The sequence below is a fragment of the Xenopus tropicalis genome, chromosome 2 (assembly GCF_000004195.4).
Source record: "Xenopus tropicalis strain Nigerian chromosome 2, UCB_Xtro_10.0, whole genome shotgun sequence".
In the NCBI taxonomy this organism is placed as follows: domain Eukaryota; kingdom Metazoa; phylum Chordata; class Amphibia; order Anura; family Pipidae; genus Xenopus; species Xenopus tropicalis.
In genome coordinates this window covers 160,134,196-160,157,744 of record NC_030678.2, presented here as the reverse complement: position 1 = coordinate 160,157,744, position 23,549 = coordinate 160,134,196, and the positions used below count along the sequence as shown (strand labels likewise).

General features: G+C 41.4%; 1 protein-coding gene across 5 annotated transcripts; it reads right to left on the bottom strand.

Moving 5' to 3' along the window:
- Positions 1 to 2,418: 2,418 nt before the first annotated feature.
- alkbh8 (alkB homolog 8, tRNA methyltransferase) lies at positions 2,419 to 22,154 on the bottom strand. Of its 5 annotated transcripts, none has more exon segments than NM_001017297.3 (12): positions 2,419 to 3,566; positions 4,652 to 4,801; positions 7,538 to 7,797; positions 8,904 to 9,055; positions 10,142 to 10,248; positions 15,730 to 15,800; positions 17,176 to 17,280; positions 17,838 to 17,933; positions 18,497 to 18,619; positions 19,683 to 19,923; positions 20,168 to 20,299; positions 22,048 to 22,058. In NM_001017297.3, coding segments are annotated over 11 exon segments (1,887 nt in total). In that variant the 5' UTR covers positions 20,297 to 20,299; positions 22,048 to 22,058; the 3' UTR covers positions 2,419 to 3,113.
- Between the last annotated feature and the right edge of the window lie 1,395 nt (positions 22,155 to 23,549).

Sequence of the window (23,549 nt, the reverse complement as noted above, 5' to 3'; positions counted from 1 at the left end):
TATATTCTATATATACAGTATAGTGTGAGTGGGCCCCTAAGCTCAGGTAAGTGACAGCAGGCACAGAGCATGGGCAGGGAATCAGCAGAAAAGAAGATGGGGGGCTACTGGGGCATCTTTGGGGGCACAGACCTTCCCTGCTAAAGGGCTGTGGGTGCCTTGGGCTGGTACAGAAGCCCAAAACATAATGTACAGCATTTCTGCCCTACTTCTTAGTTTGGGTTTAGTTCTCCATTAATATGTAGCTATACAGCATGGCCCCAGCCGGCAGCATGCAATCCGAGCCTGCAGAGGTCACTCAGATCCCGGCAGCCTTCCCCCATCTTTGTATGACTTCACCAGAGAGAGAATGACAGGTTGTGCCAGTGGGTTTAGCAGGGAATTACATGAGATTACGCTGTGCTTGATATTGTACAGAGTCAAGTCCATTTAGATGTTAGAGAGGAGGGCGAGCGGGAGTTCCGGGGAAGATCAATAAATGGCGGAGGATTTCATATAGTGGACTCTTGTGGTGCTGGAAGAAGAAACACTGCTGTTTTTTTCGATATTTAATAATAATAAAATAATAGAAACCATTGATGTTTTAGCATGTGTCCAGCTGATGCGAGCTCCGTACAATTTGTGTTTGCAAGTCTTAATATCCAAATTGGGGTTTGGATTGAGTTTGGTAATCAAAAAAATGATGGATTCACTACATACCTAAAATAAACTGCCAAATGATACAGAATGGCTGCTTGTGGTTTCAGGTAAAGGTATGGGACCTGTTATCTGGAAATCCGTTATCCAGAAAGTTCAGAATTACAGAAAAACATCTCCCTTATATTCCATTTTAATCAAATAATGATTTTTTTTTTTTTTTTTAATGACTCCCTTATTTGCGGTGGAAGCCGCGACTCAGTCCTATTGTTCAATACACTTCCCTACCAGACCTGTCTCTATAGGAAAATGAAACATTTCTCTGGTTTGTGCTTCTCTCTAAGTGATTCCTCTCCAGAATTCCATGTTTCTGCAGTCACATGAAAGCCACTGGGGCAGCTCCGCCTACTGCGCCCTGCTTGGCATCTGTAACATAAGAGCCAATAAAGCTGGGCATACATATACAGGTATAGGACCCATTATCCAGAATGCTCGGGACCAAGGGTATTCCGGATAAGGGGTCTTTACATAATTTGGATCTCCATACCTTAAGTCTACTAAAAAATCAATAAAATATAAATTAAACCCAATATGATTATTTTGCATACAATAAGGATTAATTATATCTTAGTTGGGATCAAGTACAGGTACTGTTTTATTATTACAGAGAAAAGGGAATCATTTAACCATGAAATAAACCCAATAGGGCTGTTCTGCCCCAATAAGGGGTAATTATATCTTAGTTGTGATCATATACAAACCACTGTTTTATTTTTACAGAGAAAAAGGGAATCAATTGAAAAAATCTGAATTATTTGATTAAAATGGAGTCTATGGGAGACAGTCTTTCCGTAATTCGGAGCTTTCTAGATATCAGGTTTCCGGATAAGGGATCCCATACCTGTACCGATAAAATCGTACAAAACCTAGTTTGATACGATTTTCAGACCATGCGTGGGCTCAGAATTATCATTCCAATAATTTATGTACCATAGTGATCAGTGGTTTACTCGATCGGCCAGGTTACAAAATTTTGGTCGCATAACGATAAAATCTGCTTTCATACAACTGGTGTCCGCAACTATTTCATGTTCAGAGCATCCTCCGATTTGTATTTTTAGGGCTTTAGTATACAATTTCAGTCTGAATGTTAGTCTTAGATCGTTTCATTTAAAGGTACGACCGATATCCAAACATTTGTCGGAAGAAGACTAAAATCTGAACATGTATGGCCGGTTTGAGACTTCACAGGATCATGCCAGACCAAACTGGCATGGTTACAGCTTTTATATACGATAGATAGACAGATGTGAGATAGATGCCATAGATAGATATTAGATAGATACATAGATGACACATAGATAGGTTGATGACAGATTGATGATAGATATCTAACTATGGATTTTTTTTTTCTCTCCAGTGAAATCTTGCCACCTACTGTGCAAAATATACAGTACAATATGACAACAGCAATGTCCAACTCTGGCATTCAGATATACAAGCTCCATGATCATAAGCCAGCCTGATAGGGGCACCCCAGGTATCTGGTACCCCAGCTTTATTGAATAAGTGGTGTTCACTGCATTGCTGTAATGCTTTATTAATGGTGCAAGAACTGAAAAAAAGAGATCTAAACAAGATAAATTACTAAAACATTGCCAAACTTATCTAGGCCACCTGTCATTGACTATAAAGGGGGTTGTTCACCTCTGAATTAGCTTTCAGTATGATGTAGAGAGTAATATTCTGAGAACAATTACAACTGGTCTTCATTTTTTATTATTTTTGGTTTGTAATTATTTTACTTTTTGTTCATTAACTCTCCAGTTTGGAGTTTCAGTTATCTGGTTGTTAGGGTTCAATCTACCTTAGAAACCAGGGAGTGGTTTGAATAATATATAAATAGGAAAATAAAGATAAGTAATAAAAAGTAACAATAACATTGTAGCCTCAGTAATAGTTTTTGGCTACTGGGATCAGTGACCCTCATTTGAAAGTTGAAAAGCATCAGAAGAAAAAGGCAAATAATTAAAAACCTATAAAAAATAAATAATAAAAACCAATTGTAAAGTTGCTTAGAATTGGCCATTTCATAACATACTAAAAGAGGGGGGGGTGTGGGGGCCCCTGGGGAAGCAGTCCCAATGGGTCTTGCACACCCCAGTCCGACCCTGCCTTGCTTTATTGCGATACATATCTCTGCTCTAACTGGGACTATAAACTCCCTATTTACTGCGCCTGAAAACACAGGCAGCACAGAGGAACCGGAAGATCTCCATTATACCACCTTGCACTGGGAGTACGATTATAAATAAGCTGCTACCTCTGCACCCGGTGACTCCCCACATTCACCAGTGAGGATGAAATTAAAAAAACAAATAGTTCATGCTCCATGACCAGTTAAAATAAATACCTACGGATCGGTGTTCATTAAAACAATGATCACTGTCAATGGATAACTGGGCCGCAATGGGATTTTAGAGCTTTTCCAGGATGACGCACCAGTTTCCCTGATCATGGTAACTGTGCTGGACCGCAACGTTGCTCAGTCGGTTGCACATAGCTTCCAGCTCCCCCTCACAGAAAACATGATAAAAGCGGTGATAGACAGAATCAGGTCCGTGTTCCTTCTCGTTCTGTTCCTTATTCTCAGGTGTGACTTTACTCTTATTGGTCGGTTTCAGGTGCCAGGGAACCAAGAGATCCTGGGAATGAAAGGACGTCCTGTTAGTGTGAATAGGCAAAGGGGCTTTCACTGCAAGATTAGTTCCCAGCGCATCAGAGCTCGGCCCTTGGCTGGTTTTGCTTTCCTTTAGGTACTTGGATTTGTTTTTCTTGTACTCCTGCTCCAGGGCCCAAACATAAATGAGCGCTTTGCCTCCTTTCCTGAGCAGCCGGATCAGTTCCTGCAGCGCAGCAATTCTTCTCTCCTTTGCAAAGAGAGGCAACAATTATACACATGAATCTCTATCCTCATATATACAATTTCATTCATTTCACAAGGCAAAGTTAATTGGGGTGCCAATTAGACAGTCACCCCCCAGTTACTATAATCACTGACCCCACTGCCCAGGCTGGAGCCAAGCTGAGATAGTTTATTGCAGGGTGGGAAGCTGCCACCTTCCTCTTCACTCCAAGCAATTGTCTTTAGCAGGTCAGGCTTCATGCGTGTAAAGACATGATCCAAGCCTTACCTGGTGCAGAGGATTGCTGAGAGTAAGGAGGAAGAAGATGGCAGCACCCCGGCCAGAGGCCTTTCCAATTTGTTAAAGAAGTGGTGTGCCAGCCCACGGTATGGGGTAAACAACTGAATTCACCAGGGGGTGGCAAAAAAATTTGCACCTCTCCAGTGACTAGATTGTTCCTTGTCCTCTAAATACAATTCACAGAAAGGACATATTTCCATCTAAATAAGAGCATATTCAGAATACCAGAGTGTTTCTGTGACTCCATTCCTCTTCCTTTCCACTGCCATGGCTATGTGATCATTTTTGGAACCAACAGGAGTTTTCAAGGCCTACACTACACAGAGCAATTGCAGGGCATTTTAAATGGTACAGTTCTGGTCACAAAGATGCAAAATTGGCCAGAGTGCACTTTTAAGCACTTTTCCACTTTGTATTCTAGTTTTCAAGATATTAACAGTTTTTACACTGCTAATATAATGTAAGTGAAACAACAGTGCCACCTGCTGTTCAATCCAGACAGCCGGGAGAAATTTTCAGAAGCAGAGGAATGTAATTCCATGTTGCTTTAGTATCTAAAAGTGTATAACTACAGGACTTGTTGAATAATCATAAAAACGTTTCTTCATTCACCTGAGTGAAGCCAGTAAATGCTGCATGTAATCACCTTGAGGAATGAAAACGTTTATGTTCATCCTTAAAACCTCTAATCCAAGTGGGGAAAGGTTACCAGGATGACTCCGAAGTCCAATTGCTTTAGACTAGATAGGTCCCATGGGAAATACTAATGGCTCTCCTAGGAAGCCACTATACAAAAGGAAAGAACTTACTTCTGTGGCAAAATGGTGAATGACAGCTATGGAAATACATGCGTCAAACGCGCCGGCGCGGAAAGGGACTGATAGAGCGTCACAGACAAAGGCTTCAAATGTTCTCTCTCTACAGATGTCCACAAGGTTCTTGCTGCGATCACAGCCAATCTGTCGGTGGGGTGAAATAAACAAGAAATGTCAGCCAGATATGCACAGTAGCACAGGTATCTGAACAGCATTTCATAGTGCAGTTTTGGACACAAATTGGAATTATTTTCTTTTTACCCACAAAGCAGCGTTCTTCCCCAAATTTCCAGTGCAAGAGATGCTAAGTTGAGTTGCCCCAGCTCGAGCATGATGCAGTAATTCTAATTCATTTATTTACACAACCTTTAAAGGACAAGTCAAGTCATATTCACTGGGGGGTTTCCAATGTGCTATGAACCCTCAATGTATATAACTGCTAACCTGCTGTCTGTTGAAAAGTGCACCGGCCTGCGGTACTATCCATGTGTGCTGCCATCATTCCTTGACGCCCAGAGATCCTCTTGATGTTCTGCTTGGGCACATATGGAGTAGAGTAAAAATAGCAGCGTGGCCCTCAAGAAATAGTACTCCAAGCTGAGTGCCGAGGTATAAAGTAAGCAATTAGATTGACTGGGGGGGGTTCCTAATACATTGGCACCCCCAGTGAATATGACCTGACATATTCCTTTATAACTCATGTCGATTGCAGGGCAAGTGGCCATATTAACAGAGTTTGCTATTTTCTGCTACATTAAAGGCTCAGATGTCAAATAGTTTCAAAACTCAAGTATTGCAAGTATTTAAAAAGACATCACTTTTACCTGTGATAAAATATTTTTTCAAGTGTGTACTACAGTATTAAACATTGTCCTCGACAAGCAATACTGTTGGGACCCAACTCAGGTAACCCATTTTAGAGACTTAGTATTGGACTGGGTTGTCCGGGGGCCCATCAAGGCTGCCACCTCGGCCCCACCTCAGCCGTAAAGTCAGCCGGCCCACCCCTCTTGTGCAGCCTATAGGTGGAATGCCAAAAATCTGGTACGGACTGGGTCTGCAGGCCCCACCGGGTTTTTGTTTTTTTTACCAGTGTCCCACCAGCCCAATCCTTGTATAGACCTTGTATAGACTTATTTATACTATTGCAAATGAAACAGCTGTAGCTGCCCTTCTCCAAACACACGTCTGCCTGGGCAATAATCATTTAAACTGTATGTTCATGAGGATGTCTTCGTTAAGCAAATCATAACCGTGTACAGCATTTACTTGAAACTCGTGTAGAAAATGTTCCTATTATGTGAGCCAAACAGAGGAAAAGGAATGACCTTGAGGCTGATCTTAACACACTGAGAAATGTTAATGAATTGTAAACTAATTGAAAGGTACAAAGCATATTAGCTTGTAATTTGCATCTAAATTGCATGGAATAAAATTCAGGCCAAGCAAGATTTCCGTTTCTTTTTTTTTTCTGTATTCGGATAGAGGCTAAAGAAATAAAGATAATGATACAACGGGAGGGGGGTGGAGTTATAGGCCTCAATTAGAGTTCACCGGAGCTGTTAATTATAGGTTAGTGGCTATCATTTCTCTGCCACTCACAAAAACACATGGCCCTCGCCCTTATTTATTCTGAAATTACATTCAAAATTATTCTGAAAAGGTGGCGAGGAAACGGATGGGGAAAAATACAGACGTTATTTGCGGCATAGTGAGCATGGTTTGTCTTAAAGGAGAAGGAACATAATTTTGGCATTTTACTGCCAATAGATTTGCCATTTTAGTGCCACTTAGAACAATATTTATTCTGCAGAAACCATTAAACAGCTTTAGAAGCTTTCTCCGTTTGCTTAAGATAGCAGCTGCCATTTTATGTAGCTTCCTGCCTGCAGTCTAGCCATAGCTCAGATCACACATTCCTAAGGGAGGGGGGAGGGAGTTTTTAGCACTCTCCTGGGGGGGGGGGGGGAGCTGCACAGACTCTGGACACGGGAATTAAGGATGTTTCTGGGAGAGGAAGTCATGTTTACAAAAAAAAGAGACAAGAAATCCTGTGTTTCTTCTGATAGAGGACTCAATGCAGCGTTTCTGTGAGTGCTTATGGCTGTATTTACATAGACCTTTCTGATAAAGCTTACTTAGTTTTTACCTTTCCTTCTCCTCTAATGGTAGATGGATAAGGTTATGTTTTGTTCATAAACTAGTACTGCTCTTCCGAACACTTTTGCAATTTACAATATTTTTCTAGTTTTCAAGATTTTTTTACACTGCTAATATAATGAACTTGAAACAATAGGGCCATCTGATGTTCATTTCAGGTTAGCATCAGTCAAAAGAAAATGAAGTTAGCGAGAAAAAGAAAGCCTTGCAATGACACTAGAGTCCTGCATTGGGTTAGGTACCCATGGGCACCGACAGAATTCCCTGCAAAATGGATCAGAAAGACCCCGGGTACCCTGCCTGGGTACTCAGCCAAATTGCAGGTTTGCATTTCCCCACCTCCCAAAGTTAAAAGGATTTTTTCCCCTATGACCTGGTTGATCCACCTCCAGAGTGATGTAATTTCCGCTCACCAGTGCCATCACTTCCGGTTTATGTGGGTCCCCAAGTTGGGATGAAGGTTCAGGTAGTGTGGGTAGGGTTGGGGAGCAGGGACAGGGGCATGTGCTAGCAAGTAAGATGACGCTCTGCACAGAAAATTAAGTCATCTGACGTGAAGATTAGAAAAGCGCTTTGAAAAGTGTGGGGTGAAGAGTGGCTGCACCTTCCAGGGTCCCCCCCAAAGTTTTTCTTTGCAGGGGAGCCCGGCACAAGTTATGGCACGGTTTCTAGCTCTACAAACAGACGGGTTAAGCAGGTTGCGGAGTCATTAGTACTTACCATGCACAGATCTTTGTTTACACCAAGGTACTTCCCATTGCCGCAGCCTACATCTGCCACTAGAGACCCTTTGGGCAGACTCGCGAGGAAGTCTCCAATTTTGGGCCAGGGTGTATGCCTGGTGCTGCTGAAATGGCCAGCGATATCATCATAGACCTTGTGTACGTATTCTCTTTCCAAGGTTGAAGCTCCCAACTCTCCCACCGTCGGAGGTGACTTTTCTTTCTGCGTTTGTTGGCTGTCGCATTCTGACGGGAAGGCTGAGGGTAGGTAAAAATTTAAACTTTCTGTAAATACTGCCCTACTGTATGGCAATTTACTACTGTATCCAACATATATATATAATAGCTTAATGCTCTAAATTTATTCTTTAATTAATGAATCAGGTGATCAGGGATGTCAACCCAGTTAAAAGGGTGGTTCATCTTTACATCAACTTTTAGTATGTTATAGAATGGCCAATTCTAAGCAAGTTTTCAATTGGTCTTCATTGTTTATTATTTCTAGTTTTTAACTAATTTGCCTTTTTCTTCGCTCTCCAACTTTTAAAAATGGAGGTCACTGACCCCGGCAGCCAAAAACTATTGCTCTGTGAGGCTACAATTTTCAGTTATTGTTAGTTTTTATTACTTATTTTTCTATTCTGTTTCTCTCCTATAAACATATTAGCCTCTCACTCAGACCACTCCCTGGTTGCTAATTTGAACTCTAGCAACCATATAACTTGTGATATTCCAAACTGGCTATTTGCTGAACAATAAGTGAAATAATGAAAGCACCACAAATAATAAAAAATGAAGACTAATTGCAAATTATCTCAGAATATTACACTCTACTGTACATTGTACAAAAAGCCAACTTAAAGATATACAACCACTTTAAGTTAAATAGCAGGTGCATGAATGGCCACTTTGCCCCTGACCACTCTCACATCTATGCCTAGACCACACCCCTGACTGTGCCCTTCGCTTTGCCTGTTTCTGAGAATTAGGGGTAAGCTGACACCTTTAACATAGAACACTCTATATTTAACTATAGCTAGAGACTTTATCCAAAACCACAAGTGGACTATCATCAGTGCCAGTAGGAGCCTACACGAAAGGGTGTTTGATCTGTTTTTCTCCATGGACTTCTAAAAATTGCCCACAAATTGCCAAATGTTTCAAATTGTCTTGCCCCCCCTAGGGCAGCAGATGTTTCATATAGAACAGTGTTTGTGCAATGACATAATGATATCCCCTTGAAAGAATTCAGTTGGCTTTGCGGCCAAGCACCTTGGGGCCATTACCTTAGATTTCTGTTCAACAACACAGTTTAGTGCAGACAATAACGTAAAGTTCTAAATACCCTGCAGTTGGTCACTTACCACAATCACACGGGCTATGCCTTACTTTCCTGAAGGTGAAGGATGTCCTTGTACTCCTCTTGCTCAACGTTAATTCCCCAGAATTTCCACTAATTGTTCCGACTGTCTGCCCTTCCGATACCTGAATCACATCGAACTTCCTTGGCGTGATCCTATGAAAAAATCCATTGCTTGGCATTTGGTACAAAGTGATATGGGGAAGGTTTGGGCTGTTGACCTTTAATACTGTATGATGGGAATTTCTAATTAAAGGGTTGTTCACATTTAAAGGAGAAGGAAAGGTAAAAACTAAGTAAGCTTTATCAGAAAGGTCTATGTAAATACCAGAATTCTCCTCCTCTCATCCAGGAGAATTCAGGCCCTTCCCCTGCTAAAGGCCTTATCATGGCTTCCTGTTAAACAAAGAATAGTTTACAAACTCCTTCTCTTAACCTTCAAAGCCCTCCATTCCTCTGCTCCTCACTACATCTCTTCCCTTGTGTCTCCGTACGTTCCTAGCCGACTCCTTCGTTCCTCGCAGAGCAACCGTTTGGTTGCGCCCCCCACTACTACTGCGGTTTCCCGCCTTAAACCTTTCTGCCTGGCTGCCCCTTACATTTGGAATTCCCTCCCTGATGTCCTCCGGAGAGAATCCTCCCTCAGTCTTTTTAAAAGTAAACTTAAAGACTACCTTATGGAGCACTCGCCCAGCACCTGATCTGGAAACTGGCACTTATACTGTAATGTCACCCACTGTGACCTATAGCACTTATATTTGCCTATTTGTGTCTGTTAGTTACCCCTCCCATATAGATTGTAAGCTCTACGGGGCAGGGACCTCCTTCATCTTGTGTTTCTGACTCTTATTGCAACTGCACTTTGTATTTATTGTATTTATTGTTGTACTTTGTATTTATCCATTATATTTAACCCCCTGTTTGTATTAATGAATTCTACTGTACAGCGCTGCGTACATAAGTAGAGCTTTATAAATAAAGATATACATACATACATACAGCCACAAGCACTCACAAGACAGAGTCCTCTATCAAAAGAAACATAGGATTTCTTGTCTACTTTTTTGTAAACATATTCCAAACCAATTAAATAAATAAATAAAATCCCGGGTGACCCAATGCTGACCTTACAACCTGAACCCTAAAATCTCTACCCTTTGACCTAGAAGGTAATCACCTGTGGATACTGTGTCATGGTCTATCTTGGTTACTGTAAAACAGAACTTTCCCTGTGATACATACCCATGTGTCCAGAGGTACCTAGATTCTCCGCTCATGATCAGTAGGCTCCTTTGAGGAAGCATCACGGGCACAACAGAACCATTGGGGTGTTTGAAATCCATCACAATCTGAAATATTTATTCAAAAAGAAACTGTTAAGAGATTTCCATGGCAATTCAAACTTACAAACTGCAACAAATCCAAAAGCAAAAATACTCCATCTAAAACCTGCTGAGATCATGTAGGAGCCAATGGCAGAGGGGCCTTGGATATAGGTCATCTCGTCAATTAGGTGCCGTTGAAGGTGCCTGAGCAAAAGCATGCATTTAGGGCTGAATGGTCCGATAGGGGTAGAATTCCCATTTTTTCTAGCCCCATATCAGACGATTCAGCTCTGAAGGTTAGTGGAGGGTAAGAGTGATGGTCGCAGCAAAAAAGATCCTAATTGTGTATGGCCACCTTTAATGTGATCCAAGTCTGTTGTTTTTCCCTAATCTAAAACACAATGTTCTATATCCAGTAAATGAAAGACAAATCAATTGTCGCACTCACTGAAACAGAATAAAAGCAATGGGTTTCTGGTAACAGTTGACTTTGATGTTATTTTCATTATGATGAGGAGAACTACTCCACTTTCCTTTAGCTGCTCTAACTGCTTTTTGAGATGTTAGAAAAAACACTAATTAGCCCTTACCCCTTTATGTAATAAAAGGCACTAAGTTTGCCCCCTTAATAGTCCTGCGCTTAAGGGCAAATGCCCATACCTGGTGCACTCTTACCTTACCCAATTTGTGCCTGTATGTTACCCAACCACTTAGACTGTAAGCTCTACGGGGCAGGTACCTCCTTCCTACTGTGTCTCATACCACATGGCACTTACTCCCTGTGCATTTATATATATTTATTGTATTTATTTATTTATTTATTATAGACTGTACAGCGCTGGGTACCCTTGTGGCGCTTTATAAATAAAGTTATACATACATATTATATATATATATATATATATATATATATATATATATATATATATATATATATATATATATATATATATATATATATATACTCTCTGTGAGAAATCCTTCCAAACTTCAGTCAATAGGGATTGAATTTAAAGGAAAAAATGCACTAACAGACTTGTGGGTTTTTTTTATTTCTTTAAACTGACAGTTATTTATGAAGGCCTGGCTTTGTGTACTCGTGACGTCTTTGCCTTTATACAAACTGTATAGGAGTGGGAACATAATATTTCCCTTGGCTCACACATTCTGTTTGAACAGCCTATTATGACCATTGAAAATCTGATCTGTAGATAACAGAAAATCAAACATTGTAAATTTACAGAACAATAGTTTTTTGGCTGCCAAAAAATGTAGACGAGGAAGGCAATGAAGACTAATTGCAAAGTGGCTAAGTATAGGACATCAGCTGACCATCCATATGGGCCAATGGAGGCACTAACCCAGCAGATTTACAGCAGCCTTAAAGGGGCAATGAACTTCTATCTGATTAGGCCTTCACATAAACATAACTATTGTTCTGATTACAAAACTATCACAATGATCCCCTAATTTATTTTCCATACTGTGGTTCCGTTACCTAATTCGAGACAAAGCCACTGCTATAAATTTGATTGCAAAGTCAATTAAAACAGTCATTATCACGACGAAGGTTTCCATGGCAGCTGCCGATGAATTCTCCGATTAGTTTTACTGCGAAGGGAAGAATTACCCAGGGGGTTAATGATTGCAGGTTTCATGGTGCCGGATACTGAGGGATTTGTATTATTAGGATTATCTGATAAGATGCAAATAATTAGTCTTGTGATGTCTGCTTGCAGAGAGCAACGAGGAAAACATCCATTAAATACAATGGGAAGCCATTTATATTTGGAGATTGAGATCATAATGGTAACATACCAATAAATTCCATACAATAATGGTCTGATAGGAGCAAACCTCCAGACTATTTAGAAAGTAACATCTCTTATTACTAAGGCAAAGTCAGGGTTGCACAAGGGCTCCCCCCAGTTCATGCCAAGCACTAACATTATTATACTCAAACAATCCTAATGGTGGGTGGCACAAGCAAGGCATAGACAATACTTTGCAAGCTTCTCTTAACTCTAAACAACACTCTATCCTACTCTCTGTATTTTCTCTTTCTCTTTTGTTTTCCTGCTTCTACATCTTCTGTACTTACCCCTGTCATACCCTATCCTTCCCAGTCACTGAAGCCTCATTAATTGCAGCCACTTGTACACTCTCTACTCTCTCTAACCCCATGAACTCTCTTTCTGCCCCCAACATCTGTGCTCTCTTCCTCCCTCTCAATTTTGCATGTCTAAAGCTGGCCATACACGCACCGATGATATCGTACGAAACACCGCTTTGTACGATATTCGGTGCATGTATGGCGGCTTGACGAGGCGACCGATATCGCAAAAGGCTGCGGATATCGGTCGAGTCATCAATCAGGTGGGTTAAAAGATTTTGATTGGGTGCCATTGAAGGCGCCCAAGCAAAATCTACGTTACATAGGGTTGAAAAAAGACCAGAGTCCATCAAGTTCAACCCTTCCAAGTAAACCCAGTACACACAACCTATACTATCAAAATACATAATCTATATATACACAACCACTAATACTAACTGTAGATATTAATATCACAATATCCTTGGATATTCTGATTGCTCAAGATCTCATCCAGGCCCCTCTTATAGGCATTAACAGAATCTGCCATTACCCCATCACTAGGAAGGGCATTCCCCAACCTCACTGCCCTCACCGTGAAAAACCCCCTACGCTGCTTGAAATGGAAGCTCCGTTCCTCTTATCTAAAGGGGGGGCCTCTGGTACATTGATTGCTTTTATGGGAAAACACATCACCCCCTATCTGCCTATAATCCCCTCTAATGTACTTGTACATAGTAATCATGTCCCCTCGCAAGCGCCTCGATCAGGGGCTGAATCAGCAGAAGGAGGTGGAATTCCTAATGTTTCTACCTCCATATCTGACAATTTAGCCCTGAACCTCTATGGAGGGTGGGAACGATCTTTCATGCAACCAATGGTCGCACAAAAGATCAAAAATCGCTACATGTATATACCACTTACCAGTTAAGTTTCCTACCACAGGCGCCCAAATACACATTTAGGTTTAGTAAGACAATGTCAAGTACCCTAAGAGGGGCTCAAAGGTAGAGTTTTTGCAGACATTCTAACTGCAGATAATGGAATAGAATTTACTAAAGAGAAAGCAGCCAAAGCCTCACAGTCATTGAAAAAAGCTTTGTGGTTACTTAAAATTTCAATCCCCAAATATAGAGGATATAACATTGTCAGGGTGGCCAAAACGTAGCTGGCTTATTAGCGAAGACTGTGTTTTTTTGGAAAACACTACCTCTGGGACAGAAAATAAACTGCCCGATTCTTCTTGGTGGCACTATTTATGTTATTATACTGGGAGTATATGTTAATATACTGGTCCCAAAAGCATAAGGCCACATAGCTAACAGAATTACAGCAGACATTGACGTCAAGGCTCATCTGAAATGAGATTTTATGATTGAATTCTCCTCGCTAAAGTCTGGCGGATCCCCTCAGAGCTGATTTGGATCCTTGCTATTTTCTGACAAGCACCAAACGCTGCATTGTGTTCAAACACGCACACTGGCCAAAGGGAACGGAGCTCCCTGAGAAGCAGGCCTCCATACGCAGCCCCCTGATAACTGACATCATCGGCACGCTTGGCCTGATTCATTCATGCTAAGTATTCAAGGAAGAAAGGCTCTCGGGGACGCTGAACAAAATTATACACGCTGTCAGTTCGGCTCCTTTTTTTAGAAACACTGAATTTTACATCAAAGAACCACATGGGTCATGTAAGTGAGCTATTTTAACTCGACAGAAAGCTCAAGAATATGTCCCAGCAATGATAATGGCAGAAGCTGTATAACCACCTGCAGCAAAACAAATCACCAGGACATCGAAAAGCCCTTTATATAAACAAACCCCTCGCTTCCCCCAGTTCCAACAGACAGAGGTCTTATCAGTGGACTGCTAATTTGTTCTGAATGTGCTCATACAAACCAGGAAGTAGAGCGTGAATTTAGTTTTTGCCCCTTTTTAGTTCAAGAAATAACAGATTCATAATTTAAAAAATAGGCAAAAAAGTATATTTAGCACAAGCACTATCATTTGAACAAATAAAGAAAAAGGGTGGTATACTGGTTTTAAGAAGAACTGTGATCTCTAGACTGGCACATATGTTGTAAAGAATAGGAGGAAAAGAATTTATATATAAATTAGTCCTAGTATGCCAGCACAAAATCCTCAAAATTCTGTGGTGCACAACCAAAATACATGTACAGGTATGGGATCCCTTATCCAGAAACCCATTATCCAGAAAGTTCCGAATTACGGGAAGGTCATCTCCCATAGACTCAATTTTAATCAAATAATTCAGATTTTTAAAAATGATTTGCTTTTTCTCTGTAATAATAAAACAGTACCTGTACTTGATCCCAACTAAGATATAATTACCCCTTATTGGGGGCAGAACAGCCCTATTGGGTTTATTTAATGGTTAAATGATTCCCTTTTCTCTGTAATAATAAAACAGTACCTGTACTTGATCCCAACTAAGATATAATTACCCCTTATTGGGGCAGAACAGCCCTATTGGGTTTATTTAATGGTTAAATGATTCCCTTTTCTCTGTAATAATAAAACAGTACCTGTACTTGATCCCAACTAAGATATAATTACCCCTTATTGGAGGCAAAACAATCCTATTGGGTTTATTAAATTTTTCAATTATTTTTTTAGTAGACTTAAGGTATGGAGATCCAAATTACGCAAAGACCCCTTATCCAGAAAACCACAGGTCCCAAGCATTCTGGATAACGGGTCCCATACCTGTAGTTAATTGCTATGAATTGTTGATCCATCACAATTAACTATATAAATATATATATATATTATATATTTGCTTTTCATGCATACATAATCACAGAACGACACAGCATTATTTAAACCTGTGCTTATGACTAAACAGACATAAAAAAAAGATTATTTTAGTAACAATGCTGATACACAGGATTTCTGCAGTACATCTAACCCAGTTATATAAATTAGCTAGTTAACGAAGCATTCATTTCCAATTCACATTTTGGCAATATACACAATGCACTTACCAGGGCATAACAATTGATTCAAGTGAAAAAGGGCACAGAGCAAAGAAAATCTTGTTGTCGATTCAACTCTATTTCATGCTAAGAAAATCATAAAAATGGCAACAACCCTAAATAAACAACATGTGTTTTACGGAGGCCAAAATACTGCCCCATGCTCATCTAAAAATGCACCCTTTCCCAAACTGTCTATAGGTCATCTTGTTAAAGGGCTTTTTTTTGTAGGGGGCTTCCTAATGCTTCTAATGGTAGTAAGCAAGTTGCGAGTTTCATAGATCTCTACGGTCCAGGGCTGTCCAAATGGAGGCCAGTGTGGCTGGATGTGGCCCTCCAAAGGATTTTATAGCCCCCAGTCTGCTCAAAGGCTACCAAGAATCTTAGAGCAGGGTGTAACCATCATTTGCATCCTACCTCTGCACCCAAGCTGAGGGATAGGATCTCATCTTCAAAGGCAGAATGGGTATCAACGTGAGGCGGGATTCCTGCAGAACACAAAGAAATGGAGAACAATTTTAATAATGTACAGTATAACCCCAAACAAATAAATAAAAAAGCAAAAGAATGGATATTACCATCTATTAAGAAGAACTACAAGATAGCACCTAGACCAGTAAAACAAAGACTGGGGTACATCCATAAAGAAAAATTGAATATGTGGGCTCCCTGGAAGTAAAGAGTCAAAGTAAGTAGAAATTACTTTATTAGGGCAAAGGTTAAGCCTAAAGCATTTTGAGCCTGCTGAGGCCCTTATTTATAGGCTAATGGACATGGGTTCAATATGGGTTCACTAAGTTACCCACAATCCAACCTGAATCCCGTCAAAGTGATGGGCCCAATAGATACCGAAAGATCGGATCAATCACCCACCTCACCGTGAGCATATCGGGGAAAGATCCGCTTGTCTGGTGACCTTGCCAAGTGAGCGGATCATTCAGTATACGGCCAGCTTAAGTTACAGCCCCATTAGGGGCGGGCCAAGCCGATCGGGCGCCCTAGGCAACTCGGTCGGCCACCTTGTCCCTGCACCTGTGCTATGCGCAGTTCGCGCAGGGGGGCGGGTGTTTGCGAAGCGATGGTTCATTGCCCCCGCCGAGTAATCACAAGCGGCGGGGGCCAATGAAAACGGAGTGCACAGACTAGGGGTAGGCAAGATAGGCTTCTACCTGGCGCCCCCTAATCGTTGCGCCCTAGGCAGCTGCCTCTGCTGCCTCTTCTGCCTACCCGTAGTTCCGGCCCTGAGCCCCATTCCATTTAAATGAACAGAATATGCTTTTTGCACATTGTTTCAATTAAGAAATATGCATGAATATTGTTTTATCTTGCATTTAACGGGGTGAAATCTCTAAGTAAAGCCTTTACACTATAAATTCTATGAATTTGAAACAAGAATACCATTTGCTGTTTAATTCAGCCGACTGGACACAGTTGGCTGAAAATTACGTTAATGAGAAAAGGAAAGTGAATGAGCATAAAAGAGTCATCTGACGTTTCTATGGTCAGTTGTAAGCAGAGTAATATCACAGGACTCACTTACAGATTGGTCAGCATCCAATTCTGTCACAAATCACCCACGTGAATGAGAAGGTAGCCAGCTTAGGCAAAATGGCCACATATGTTGATCACTAAAATGCACTGATCTATGTTGCAAAGCAAGGTGGGAAGCTAGAAATGATAGGATAGCCAATGAATTGAACTAAACTGTCCCTGCTCCTGTACACATACTGATATATTAACACTCCTTATAAAATATATGATTTAAGTACATTGTCTGTACATTTTTTGATACTTTTTACATTTAAAATCAAAGAATCTTGTCTCTATAGACACCAATGTAACAAAGCCCAATATGATACATACCTTGGCCAGGCTCATATTGGTTGATAGTCAGTTGATCAGGGTCGTGCTTTATGAGTCCTATCTGCACACATTTTCTTAGTGCTTCAGTACAAAAGTCAGGGAGACCTGTGTGCACCAACAGCAAATTGTGTTATGTGCAATTTTGACATTCAACCACGAGAGACCTCCATTCTGTCGGACCTGCCACTTCTGAGATATGTGGGAGAAGCGGTGGCACCACCAATGAAACCTACGGCTTTAGCTTTGGGTGTTACATAAAAGCTACCATCACTGTAATGGGAGTCTGTACCCCTTAATAAAATGTTTGAATCCACCAGGGAGTGGTCTGAATGAGAGACTGGTATATGTATAGGAGAGAAAGACAAAAATGGAGTGTGCAGTGCAGTGTGCAAGAGTGTAAATTCAACATGGGCCATTGGATTTGAGTTGCGCCTACTGACACTTGGCCCCGATTCATCAGAATAGACTGGACGGGCACAATGGTGCTTGCCATAAATATGCTCAAGTATAAGGAAACTGTTTAGTACATTTAATGAAATGTGTCAATAGGCACAATGATTACATCAATTTTTAGCAATAATGAGCTGATCTCTATTAACTGCTCTTTTCCTATACAAGGTAATTTCATCTATTAACAGAAGAGTAAATAGAAAATCACCAACCTCCTGGTAATGGTTTGTCCTTATCCACATTGTTGTTGTCATATCGGAACTCGTAGCCATAATGCTTCACTCGTCGGTGCTTTAATGATTTCTGACCTGCAAGGAAAACAGGTAAATTTGTTATTTATAGGCTTCCAGAAGCCATATTGCTGGGGAGTTTTAACAGCATGGTGCAGTGGTTGTTGGGCTTTTGCGGTTCAAGCCCACCGGTAGGATAATCTCAGTAAGGGCTTCCCATTGTTAATAACAAGGTTAGAGATATAGGGAAACATTAGTGTATCAGCCATAGCCTCAAAATGCCTAGGATAAGTTTTCACCCTAAATCTCATTAAATCTAATTTACCTTCAAGCTGGCCTTTCAGGGATATTCCAGAGAGCAAATTCCCCCAAAATATTACCCTAACTGGCCTTCAGGTTGAAACCCCCTTCTGTGTGTAAACAGATCTCAAGTAAGCCTATAGAGACTGAGCTCACATATTTTCAACCCCCTATTGGCTGATCTGAACATGATACCATATAATGTAATAAGAAACATGCTTCTGTATACAGATCTATATTTCAATGGTTTGTACAATCTGCTTCAGTTTTCACAAAAAAACACCTATTTTGTACATAAACATAGATTCAGCTTATGCTTTTGGCTTATGGAATATACTTACTGGATGTTTCAGAGTCCCAGTCAATGCTTTCTAGCATGGTTCTTTCCTGCTCAGGAGAGACAAAGTCTTCTACAATGATTAGCCCAGGGGGTAAAGAAGGTGACAGCACCTCTTTAACAACAACTGTGGAAACAAATGTACCATTAGCCCTTTGTGTTGGATGCTAAAGCAATTTCTATCTGTATGTAGCTGTATGTACGCTCCCCCAGCACTGCCTAGCTGTATGTACGCTCCCCCAGCACTGCCTAGCTGTATGTACGCTCCCCCAGCACTGCCTAGCTGTATGTACGCTCCCCCAGCACTGCCTAGCTGTATGTACGCTCCCCCAGCACTGCCTAGCTGTATGTACGCTCCCCCAGCACTGCCTAGCTGTATGTACGCTCCACCAGCACTGCCTAGCTGTATGTACGCTCCCCCAGCACTGCCTAGCTGTATGTACACTCCACCAGCACTGCCCAGTACTTTTTATACAATGTTTAGTGTGTGCTGAATACCTGTATAAATTATATATAGAATATGCCCAAAGAAACTGGCCAATCAAAGCATTCCAACTAGAAAGAGGTTATCATAATCATAAGTAAAAGTATTTATACATAATGAATGCCCCCTGGATATGCTTTAAACCAAGTCATTAGTCAGTGCCTGACAGCCTCAGTGAGAATATGCAAATGTCACCTTGGAGAAGACAAGTGAAAAATATGAGGGGAGGAAAAAAAATCGCACTTCTTAATTAAATTCAGCCCAAGTCGAGTGAACAGGTGTTTTGTGTTGGATGATTGAGGGAAGTTCAGCTTTTGTCTTGCTAAAAAGCAGCTAATTTTGCAGCTGACGGAACAGTTATTCCGTGCTGATTTAAACAGACCGTGCCTCGCTGTGCGTCTATTTCCTGCGGGAAGCCCCACAAAATGGCAATTGGCAGAATAGAAACAGCCACAAAAACATTAAAACTCTCTGCTATGAATAAAGTTGTCCTATGCCTTACAGTTACATATTAATGCAGTGATGTATTAGAGGGCATTGGCGGAGAACTAAATGGAGCAAAACCGTGCACTTTTTTTGGACTATTTGTGGCCCATATAAGGAAAAAATATGCACAAAATATATATAGATACATAAATATATAGGGGATGGAGAAATAAATATAGATAGTGTTTAAATACTGCTGTAGCCCCCAAGAAAGTAATACCTTTCTCAACAAAACTCAAGTAAAGAGTTATTGGCTGTTCTGCGTCTTCACCACAGAGCTCTTGCCCACTCAGTGAACTGTAAGCTTTGATGGCCTCCTCTGCACTGCTGTAAGTAACAAAAGCGTAGGGTTTGTTTGGGGGCATCAGAAGGGTTTCCACTTTCCCACACCTCTCTAGTACGGCCAGCAGCTGCTGCCTGCTCACTCCGTTCCCAAGTCCTCCATTGGCAACCACCAGGCTCTAAATGGAAACAACAGTTGGATATAGACTGGTCCAATTATAAAGGCTCTATTGGTGCAGAATGGACAACACTAGGGTTGGTTAGAACATCAGTGGGGGGGGGGCAAATGGACAAATAAAAGGTTACAGGGAGCTGGCACTCACATTGTATGAGTACAGGTAAATGGGGAGCCGGGGAGCACTCATCAGGCTGTCAGTGGTACAGAAAGGGTGCAGAGGGTGGGAAGCCCTGGTCTAGACTTGCCTGGGATAGATGCAACACAGTCTCAATTCCTTCATGTTTCAGCAGAATGTGCTTGGCCTTGGCTTGTTTCTTCAGAAGCTTTTTGTTGTCTTTGCTCAGCTTCGGCCTCGTTCCATCAATGCTGCCCATGTTCTGCCGGCACAAGAACATGTAACAAAAATTTAAATTTTGCATCCAGTCAATTAGAATGCATTTGTGGAATTAAAGATGGGAGGCTGGGCTGCTACTGGAAGATACCCCAGGAAAGCCCAATTGGGCCACTAACACAGCAGGAACAAAGCCCAACGTTCTGTATTTTCACTCAATCCTCAGTGCACCCTCAGGTGACACTACATAGAGCTGTATGTATCCACTATTGGCACTAGAGCTGCCTAACTCTGGGCAGGTAATATGATGGTGTGGCATCATAACCAGCTTTCTGTAGGCAGCATTAACAGTAACAACCTTCTCATTTTTATCTATAATCTATAAAGGAGATACTATGCCCAAAGCAAGGACCTAAGTAGACAAGAAAGCTTGCTTTTATTAAAGCAGGGTGCCTTATTTTTACTTAAGATTTTATTTAGTCAATCAAAATTATCACTAGAGAAAAACTAAACTTAGAAAAAAAATGAACTTGCTGCCACAGGGTGGTGCTACAGGACCAAAGAACACAAATCTGACTTCAAACCTGATAAATTTGCTTCTCTCTGCTACCGTATTTTATACAAGGGCAGGGGAGATATATAACTATATATATAATTAGTACGAGGCATATTTTGCACAGGCAAACTCTCTTCTTTTTATTTCATATTTTCATGCTGCCCAGAGTTTGATTCTGTCCTGGGAAAGGAGTCTGTATGTGTCCTGGTTATGCTGACTGCTGCTCAGAAGTCTAGGCAGGAATCACTACCCATATTGCCCCTCTTATATAAATGAAAGCCATCTGCAGACAGGAAAGGGGAGACTGACCAACCGGATTCTCTGTCTGTGCTGATCAGAACACCATGTGCTATAAGTATTGGAAATTAAGGCTGATGCCACACGTGGCGTTTTTACGCCGCGTATTTTCTAATTCTCTCGGCAGCTGAAAAACGCACGATATCATCATCCATAGAAATAACTTGAAAAGACTCGAAGCAAACCACACAAAGCGTAAATACGCTAGAAAACGCCTTAGCACGGATTTTTCAAGCGTTGGCTGAAATACGCCAGGATTCCTATGTATACACAAAGGCAGCTGCCAGACCTTGCGGAAATACGCAGCGTTTTTTACTATTTTGCACTATTAGCACCATGGAAACGGGATTTGCTACGTCACCAGTACTAGGCTGAAAAACTCCATAGTCAGGGGCTGTGTGGCTTGTGCGGCGTTTTGAGGCTGAGAAAATACACAGCGTAAGAACGCCACATGTGGCATCAGCCATAAACAAAGTAGAGGCAGCAGAAGGCAGAGCAGGGTGGTAAGGTGGGACTATGCCAGTTCCTTGTATAGCCAGTATGTTTGTAGCCTATAGCGCCCCCTAGGCCGCTGCCACCATCACTCATCTATAAATTCATATATATTAAAGCCCTGACTTATAAATGACATTTAGTCATTCAACAAACACTGTTAATGACCACTAGTGACCACTATAAAGAACTTGCCCTGTGCCCTCAGGCTTCTCCTCTGCTACTATTTTTTTGATATTTTATTCTACCTATGTTTCAGTTATGTATTAGTTTCCCATTAACCCCCCCAAACAAATATATCTTCACCTTATAGGTGCAGCTGCTGGTAATGACAACTCAGAGCCATGCATTAACCTACATATCCCAGCTGTAGCACAATGTGCATTGCTATTATACACAACGCGTCTAGCACTGCTCCCACCCACACCACACACTTGCACACACGTTACCTCACTGCAGGCAGCCATTACGAGGAAGTCGCCCCACGTACTACATTTCCCATAATGCGCTGCTCGCTAGTAGCGTTCCACTTCCGCCATTTCTCGCAGACGCCGAACTTGCCCACAAGAGGGCAGCATTAGACAGCGTTCCCGCCAATCCCAGTTGGTGTGAGGCGGTGTTTACCAATAATGAGCTTTCACCTAACTCGTTTGCCCTATTTCACTAAAAATATTGTAATAAAAAAGTGTCTTATAATGGGCCAGTACGGGAAAGTCTAGCTTGAGAGGCCAATAAAATATGTTGTGACAAAGTACTTATTTTCTCCAGCAACAACATGGAAAATGTTGATACTGCGGATTTATACATTTTTTTATTTTAGTAAATAAGGCCAGGGCTTAGCTACAGTGCAGAAAGGCACCATATTCCCCCACACTCACCCTCTCTTGGCCTTGAGCCTATGCTACCAACTACAGTACAAACCCTGAGCTGTATCTGATAGCACAGGCTCAAGGCCACCTTTTGTGGAAAGAGATACTGACCATCCTATATTTTTTATCTTTTATTTCCGTATTAATAACATTGGTCTCAGCCATTAATTTTATTCAGGGGTGGGTCTGCGCCCCTAACTGCCCTAAGCAGCGGACTTTCTGATTCCTTCCCCTCCACCCTCAACATCTACCACATACTGTACTTCCCAACATTTTGAAAATGGAAAGAGGGACAAAAACATATGGCGCGTGCAGCGCGGCAATTTTTTTTTTACTACGTCCATCATTTTTGCAACTACACCCCTAAATAAGACACCCATTTGACTAAATTTGGCAGGTTCTGTAAAATTTGAACACATTTCTGGGGGTTTTGGGGTCCTGTTTTATGTGTTATTACAGTTTTCCTGAAATTGCCCTTTACGCTGCTAGTTTCAGTTCCCCCAAGAGACCTGTTTAGCTTATTAGTTACAATGTATCTAAATACAGTGGGGCTTGTTAAGTTTTTCTGGGCTCTCTGCCAAAAGCTACTTATTTAATTAAATGTGAGAAACAATGTATTTAAGTGCAGGTGACGCTAGTTAAGACTTCTAAGCTACTTTTTAAGTAAATTTGTATCTTTTTTAGCATTCAGTGCAGGAGATCAAAGAGAAATGAAGGACTTTTCAGTAAGAATCCGGGACTGCGGGTTGAGATGTCAAAAGAGGGACTGTCCCGCGAAAATCAGGATAGTTGGGAGGTATGCTACCAGGGTGCTGCATTGCTAGCGGGGGGCCCGGCAAGTTACCAGGGACGCCAAAAACATTCCGCTCCTGCTAACTTAAAGAGCCGAAATTCCAATTTGTAGATTGGAATTTTGGCTCTTCTAGTGCAGAGAGTGCTGCAGCGCCCCTATTTTTACTAGGGTTGCCAGGTTTATGCCTGGCTGGGGGGATGTTTGCAAGGGGGCAGGCCATGAAGAACGTGTCATGAATGAAGGAAATGGCAGAGGATTTGGTCATACCTCCCAACATTTGAAAAATGTA